Here is a 7,828-nt window from a genome sequence, read left to right on the forward strand (position 1 = left end):
CTTGCATGCTTGCACCGTGAGGTTCCACATCCTGGGCTCTGCTTTCTCTCAATTACTGCTCTTATTAGGCCTCAGGATCATCGTAAATACGGAATTAAAATCATTACAGCAGGACAGGTAGCTATCTGAGTAACGCAAATGCAACATCAGCGCTTGGAGGAAGCAATTTTCAAGAGAAGAGCGAGCCACGGCCGAGAAACCACAGCCCCGCTGGGGGGTTACGGGGTTAGGGATGTGACGACAAGCATCCCACGGAGGGATGAGGGGCATCCCGGGGACGGACCCCCCCTGCCCTCCGGCTCTTCGGCACAGCCGCGAGCTGCTGCTCACGTTTCTGAGTCTCCACATCCCCAAAGGCTCCTTCACAGCCCACTCGGCCAAGCCGGGGACACCCCAAACCAGCTCCGGACAACCCCCTCCTCGGCGTGGAAGGGGCTCACGCACATGACAAGGCAACGGAGCAGGGCTCTGAACCACTTTTATTTGACGGGGAGACACACACCCCTCTCCTCCCTGTGCGCCCCCGCTGCCCTGAAGCCACACGCCAAAAACCCTCTTGCTTTTCTGGAGCCAAAGGCTCCCCAAACCCTCCACAAAGTGCTGCTGCTTGGAAATATTCACAGGTACCTGGGAGTCCCCCCCCCTCTCCGGTTCCTCTCCGGGGCAAAAAAGCAGCCCGGGGAGGGGGCAGAAACACTTCACGCCCACCCCTCGCTGCGAGTTGGACGCCGTCCCCACCTGCGACAGCCCCGGGATGCTCCGGAGCTGGGGCGCGGGGCCGAAGGCTTCGTTCCTCATCCTCACCAGCAGCCGCCAGCTTTCTGCAAGACCCGCGCGCTCAGGGGAAGCCGCGCTGGGGGGGGTCTGTCCTGCGCCAGCCCAGGGGACAGAACTGGTTGTCCCCCCCCAGGTCGGGTCCTTTCAGGGTGGCTTTCCGGGAATTCAACCTCCGGCAAACCCTGCGGACGAACGTGCGGAAGACGGAGGTGCGGAAGATGATGAAGACCCAGGGGTCCACGATGGAGTTCACGGAGAGAAACCGCAGGGCGCTGAGGTCAGCGTCCTCGTTGAAATCGGCGGCAAAGGCCCCCATGTACGCCCGGATCTGTCAAAAAAAACGAAGAAATAGGGAAAATTGAAGGAAGATGTCCCTACAGGGGTAAAGCTGAGAGCAAAAAGATTCCCCTAAGGGCAGCAAAAGAGGTTTTAACCCCTCGATATCCTTATGCATCGAATCAGCACGTGTTGTGGGTTGCAGACCCCGAAACTGGGACTTGGGGCTGGATCCTGGCACAGGGGGACCATGTCCCCATCAGGGCCAGGAGCTTAGAGCTGAAGATACGATCCCAGGGTCTGGGGTTGTGTCATGGAGTAAACGGAGCAAAAACACAACCCCATTTGTGTTGCCCCCCGACCCCGCTGCGATGGGTATCGGACCAGGCATCCATCGGATAACTCGGCTGGACCACAGCCCGGTGCTGCAGGATCCAGTCCTGGGACATGGAGCACTGGGAGTGGGGGGGCAACAAGGGCTCTGTCATGCTAGGGGTCTCCCACCCCCACCCCACCAGCGGGACCCCCAACCTTGGGGAAAAAAGGGGAAGGATTTCAGGGAGGATTTCCCCCAAGTTGGGAAATCCAGTGCGGTTCAAAGGGAGCTGGATCTACTCGGCGCCTCCGGGAGGCGGGGGGGGAAGGAAAGGGAGGGGGGGGTTGAAAGGTTTAACACAGTGAACCAACCTCCCTAGAAATAGGTGCTGGGGGGGGGGGGAGTTATTTCAAGGGGCTAAAGCCATGAACTGACTCCCCCCCAACACCTCCAACACCTCTGGGGCAACCCCAGAGACACGGAGGGGGGGGGTGACAGTGGGGGGGGGTATTCCAATGGGGTTAAAGCAACTACCAGACCCCTGGGAAGGGGTGGGGGACACTCAGAGGGGGGTAAAGTAATTACCCACCCCCCCTGCCACCTCTGGGACAGAGTGGTGGTGATGGGGGGGGTTATTCCATGAACTAACCCCTGGGGACGTGGTGCTGGTGGTGGGTATTCTTGGGGGGGGGGGGGGGCAATGCAATGACCCGACCCTCCCCAGGACAGGCTGGTGGTGACGGGTGTGTGTGGGGGGTTATTCGAAGGAGTTTTAAGCAATGAACCGGGACAGGGTGGTGGTGGTGTGGTTATTCCAGTGGGATTAAAGCAATGAAATAACGCCCCCCCCCTCCTCCTGGGACAGGGGGGTGGTGCTGGGGGTTATTCCATGGGGTTTAAAGCAACAGCCAGACCCCTGGGACGGGGGGGGGGCACTCAGAAGGGGTGAAAATAGTTATCCGACACCTCCCCCCCCCCCCCGACTTCTCTGGCACAGAATGGTGGTGATGACGGGTTATTCCATAGGGGTTAGAGCAATAAATTAAGCTGTGCAGACAGTGGGTATTCAGAGGGGGGCAACCCCCTGGAACGGGGGGGGGGGGGGTATTCTAAGGGGCTTAAAGCAATAACCTGACCCTTGGGGGCAGGGTGGTCGTGGTGGTTATTTAGAGGGGGCTAAAGCAAAGAAGCCCCCCTCCCAACACCTCCGGGAGGGGGTGGTGGGGCCAGGGTTTATTCCAAGGGGCCAAAGCAATGACCTGCCACCCCCCCCCCCAGGACGGAGTGCTGGTGAGGGGGGGTTATGCCAGAGGGGTTTAGGCAATGACCTGACCCCCGCGGCCAGGCTGAGGGAGTAGTCAGAGGGGGGCAAAGTAATTCCCTGAGCCCGCAGGAGCAGGTGGTAGTGCCAGGGTTTATTCCAAGGGGCCAAAGCAACGACCTGCCACCCCCCCCAGGACTGAGTGGTGCCGATGGGGGGGTTATTCCAAGGGGCTTTAGGCAATGACCCGACCCCCACAGACGGGGTGAGGGACTGCTCCGAGGGGGCCAAAGCAACAATCCAGCCTCCTCGGCAGGAGGTTGGGGGGAGCGGGGATTTTATTTTCCAGGGGGTTAATGCAATGACTGACCGCCAGGGATGGAGTGGTGGGTATTCGGGGGGGGGGGGGTGTCAAAGCAACAATGCGAGTCCCCGGGGGTGGGGGGACTGTTCCGGGGGAGGGGGTCAGCTGGGTTACTCACGATGAGCGGCAGGGAGCAGATGGTGAAGAGGACGGTCATGAGCCCCAGCAGGATGAGGTGGTCGAGCTCCTCCATGCGCGGGGCGGTGGCGGGGGGGGGTCCACGTCGGGGTTGCCGCCGGGCCATGCCGTAGAGATGCCGCATGCTGCTCACGTTGCAGGCGCCGATGGCCAAGACCAAGAGGCCCATCAGGCTGGCGTAGAGGACGGGGAAGGCGAGCTGCCGCGGGCCACCGCCGGCCATGCGGATGAAACACCACGTCCCCGGGCAGTACTGCATGGGCACCCCGAAACCCAGCAGCGGCAAGGCGCAGAAAAGGGCGCAGAGCCCGGCCGCCGCCGGCACCGAGGCGGCACCCAACCTCCGGGTGAGATGCCGTCGATAGAAGTAGGGATGCCCCAGAGAGAGCCAACACTCCAACGCCATGGCCAGCAGCAGTAGGGTGGGGGCCAGCCCAAAGAAGGCCATGAGGAAGGCGAAGAGCTGGCAGAGGACGCCCGGCTCGCCTTCGCCGCGCCCGCCGGGTCCCAGTTCGCTGAGGCTGCGGTTGTAAGCGTAGGCGGCCAGCACGATGGGGCTGAGCAAACACTTGCCCAGCAGGTCGGTAACGGCCAACCCGCTCACCAGCACGTAGAAAGCGGAGACCCGCGGCGGGCGACCACCGGGAGAGCGGGAACGCCGTCGGTGCTGACCCAGCAGCAGTAACGCCAACACGTTACCCAAGAGCCCGGCGGCGAACAGCACCGAACCGGGCACCGCCGACTGTCCGCTTTCGATGTACCGGCTGCTACGGCACCGGTAACCCTCCGTCTCCATCGGGTTATCCCAAGAACGGGATGGATCGTAGCAGGGGATGGGAATAACACGACCCAAACAACCGGGATGAACCCCCCGAGGCTGCCCGGCGGCGACTGGCCCGGTGGGGCGAGCGGCCCCCGCCGGCGGAGGGAAGGAGGGGACGGGAGGGGAGAGGCGGAACGGAACGATCGCGTACGGCCTCCGGGGCGGCCCCTTCCCGCCCACCGGCCCTCCCCGGGCCCTCGGATGGAGCCTGCGGGGCGGAGGGACGCGCCGGTCCCCCGGGAGACCGGGACGGGGACGGGGGAGTCCCGGGAGGAGGGATGGGAAAGGAGCCGGGGCTGAGTCCCTGGGGATTGGGGGGGGGGGGGGGGTACGGGTAAGCTGGGTCCCTGGGCGGTGGGGGGGGGGGGAGGTATGGGGTGGAGAATAGGGTGCAGGGTCCCTGGGGAGGGGGACACACGGCTGAGACCCTGGGGGTTTGGAGGGAAGGGGGTCAGGGATGAGGCCCTGGAGGGGGGGGGGGGGTTATAGGGGGGGGGGAGCTGGAGCGGGGCCCCTTGGGGGGGTTGAAGGTAAGGGGTCGGGGCTGAGGGTCTTGGAGGAGGGGGGAGACAGGGGAGAGGATGGGGGTTGAGTCCCTGGGGGGCTTACGGGTAAGGGGGGCACGGTTGAGTCCCTGGAGCGGGGGGGGTATAGGGGAGGGAGCTGGAGCGGAGCCCCTTGGCGAGGGGGAAGGTGAGGGGCCAGGGCTGAGCCCCAGGGATAGTTACGAGTGAGGGAATTGGGGCCAAGCCCATGGGGGGGGGGGGGGGGGTGTTACGGGTTATGGGGGTCAGGTCTGAGCCCTTAGCGGGGTCACGGGGTAGAGGCTGGGGCTGAGCTCCTGGGGGTGTGATGGGGGAGAGGGCTGGGGCCAAGCCCGGCTGCTGCACTGGTGTAGGTAAGGCAGGGACTGGGCAGAGTTACCCCAGGGGCATTTCGCTGCTGGGCCCCATTCTGCTGTCCAGCACCCCGTGCTCTCTCAGGGAGCAGCGTGCCACGTACCCTCGTTCCTCGGGGTGCCCGTGCTTCTGTACATCGCGGGAGACGTGCTGCGCTTGAGCCTTCAACCCAGCCAAGCGTCACTTCTACCCGCACCCCAGCCGGCACGGCTGCCGTGCGGGGGTACCGCTGCCGAGCCCCCCGTTACGGGGTTCCCAGCCCCTCCGTGCTCGTGTCAGCGCTCCGCTATCCCAGAAGCAAACCTCAGGAGAAGCCCCCGGAGCTTCTTCCAGGAAAAGAAGTGGCCACAGAAATGCCACTGCGTACTGTGTACCGCAGCTTGCAGGATACATGTGATGATGAATAAGCTTGAAACCACAGTTGTCTGCTTTCAGACCCCTTTTTTGCTACTCTGGATGAGTGTACGCGAAGCGCAGGAAGGTATCAAGATGACAGGAGGGGTGGAAAAGGAGGTCTAAGGGGCCAGACATCAGCCCTGGCATGTTTTAGCTATGGACTGTATTTCTTCTACTGCACGAAGGGAGCTGGTGACTTCTCCGGCTGAGAGGGCAGGGACCATTTGTGGCTGGTGCTCTGTGCTGGTGAAAGCCCCAGTTCTGGAAAAAAAATCGAGATAAAACTCGTTGCAGCTCGGCGCTTGCACACATGCGGTGTTGAAGTGCTGCCCTCGCTAGGGCTGAACGCGAACCCAGCGGCTGCTTCCTGCCTGGGGCCCAGGGAAGAAGAAATTCAGCCTCTTTGGAGAAGCAAGCTGAGCGATAATCCTCCCAGCCAGAGCCTCAAAAACACACCCGCTGCCTTCTTTAGCAGGCCCAGCGCCCTGGCTGCCGTCAGCTCCCCGAGGATGACATGCCGGGAAGGCGGCTTGCCAGCACCCCGGGGAGCGTAGTCCTCTGCAGAGGATGCGGCACCTCTTTCCAGGCCTGGGATCTTCTTTTTGGGCTGATACCGGCAGCGTGGAGCCTGGGAAAGATGGGCTCAAATCCTTCAGGTTTTCCCCAGGGTGAAGATTTGGAAGGGGAGCCCGGCAGCTCCTAAGAGCTGATTTACCAACTCCCAAGGGCTGGGAGGACGGTATCTGTCCTGGGCCCCGGAGCGATCGGTGCCTGTGATGCTGCAAACGCCGGGGAGGAACGGTCCTCGCCGCGGGCTGGGGCTTGCACGCGGGCAGAGCATCTCCACTCCTTGCTCAGAGCAGAAACTTGCTATCTCGAACCAAAAAAACCATCCCCAGGCAAGCTGCCTCCGTCCGCAGGAGTCGCCTCTTCAAGTAAAACCCCTGGGCTTTGCTTTCCTCCCTAGGGGGATTTTTAGGGGATGCTGCTCCCCATCACCCGGGCATGGTGATGACACCGCGCGCTCCCACGAAGGGCCCAGCACCGCCGGTCTGCTGCGATGGAGGAGAGCTCAAAGTCTTCTGGTGGCTTCCCCACCGCCGCTGCGAAGTTCCTCGACAGACACCAGCCTGCCGGACAAAGCCAGAGGGCCAAATTCGACAGAAACGGGTTGCTTGGAGAGAGGAGGAGGAGGAGGAACCATGACAAAATCCAGCCCTTATTGGGGGTGGGTGTATCCCCAGATTCACTGAAAACCCCAAAGGACCAGGGGACGCTGCTGTTCCTGTCCTTGGGCTGCTCGGTACCGGCGCAATGGGGAAAAAACATGGGATGGAGAAGGTTTTTGGGGGCTATCTCCTGGTCTGGCCATGCCTCCGAGGTGCGCGAGGCAGCCCGGGTGGAGGGGGGATGATTTCCACCCGGTCCCAGCTCCTTCTCCTGCTGCTGGAAGGTCTGACGCTGAGCACGGCCGGCCACGGGGACCGTCCTTCTCTGCGGAGGGGGATCCAGCCCCCGGCGCCGTCGAGCCAGGCTCGGGGCCGGGGTAGGTGTGCAGCCGGGAGCGTAACCGCAGACTCATCTCCCTCCTTCATCTCCCCTGGGAGAGAAACCAGTGTGGGCAGCCAGATGCACCGAGTCCCTGTTTAGCTCTTCTTTTTGTTCATTTGCATAAATTGCAGCTATTTGGGGGGGGGGGGGGAAACGATTTTGAGAAAGTCTCGTCACCGCATATGACGAATCTCTCCTGTTCGTCACGCTTCCGATGTGACCCTCTTCTTGCCGGTCACATTCCTGGCGGAGAGGGGGAAAAAACCCCCCCCCCAGTATAAAAACAACCCAAAGCGGAAGAAAAAGCAGCACGCCACAAAACCCAGAAGACAAATGAGGAGCTGGAAAAACTTGAAGCATCCGCAAGGAATTTCAGGGTTGGGTTTTGTTGGTGGGGTGGTTTTTTTTCCAAAACTTTTCCTGACTCCAAACGGCTTCTCCTCGCCAGCTGAGTGGCGGCGAGGGGCGGCGAGCGGGTGCCTGCTCCGCCGCCGTGCCGTGTTATTGCCAAACCCGGCTTTCCCCAAAAAGCCGTGCCCGGAGAAGCTGTGTCCGTCTGTTCGTCATCAGCGACACGGCTCGGGGCGACCGTACTGTGATTTTCTCGCCTTTCTCCAGCTCAGCATTCCCTTTGGAACTGTTTGTAGCGGTGTCTGAATAACCTAATTTAGAACCCATTAGATGGGGAGGGTTTTGGCAGGCAGCGCCGTGCCGGAGAGCCGGACGGAGGGATGCGGCTGGTTGGGGAACGGCGGCTTTGGCAGCTCTCGCTGGATATTCACGTGTCGAACAAATAAGGCCGGGAGGGTCCTGCGAGGAAAAACCAAACCTTTTCCCTGCCCAGGAATGCTCCATCACCGCTGGTTGGTGCTTCCTCACCCATCCCAACCCCGGTCCCTTTCCCGGGAACCCCGGTTCCGCAGGGAATGAGGGCAGAGCATCACCTTCCCCTCCCTGGTGTCCTTTCCCGACTGTTCCCACATTTTCCCCAGCTCCGATTTCCCCAGGCTAAACACCCACCGGGCTT

General features: G+C 62.0%; 1 protein-coding gene across 1 annotated transcript; it reads right to left on the bottom strand.

Annotated features, from left to right (window-relative positions):
- Positions 1-514: 514 nt before the first annotated feature.
- PTGDR (prostaglandin D2 receptor) lies at positions 515-4,115 on the bottom strand. Its single transcript, XM_049828460.1, has 2 exons — positions 3,113-4,115; positions 515-1,105 (listed from the first exon to the last, which is right to left on the bottom strand). Exons 1-2 carry the CDS (start codon positions 3,926-3,928, stop codon positions 839-841), a joined length of 1,083 nt encoding a protein of 360 aa, XP_049684417.1. The 5' UTR covers positions 3,929-4,115; the 3' UTR covers positions 515-838.
- Between the last annotated feature and the right edge of the window lie 3,713 nt (positions 4,116-7,828).

This window comes from Accipiter gentilis, chromosome 25 (genome assembly GCF_929443795.1).
Source record: "Accipiter gentilis chromosome 25, bAccGen1.1, whole genome shotgun sequence".
NCBI lineage: Eukaryota > Metazoa > Chordata > Aves > Accipitriformes > Accipitridae > Astur > Astur gentilis.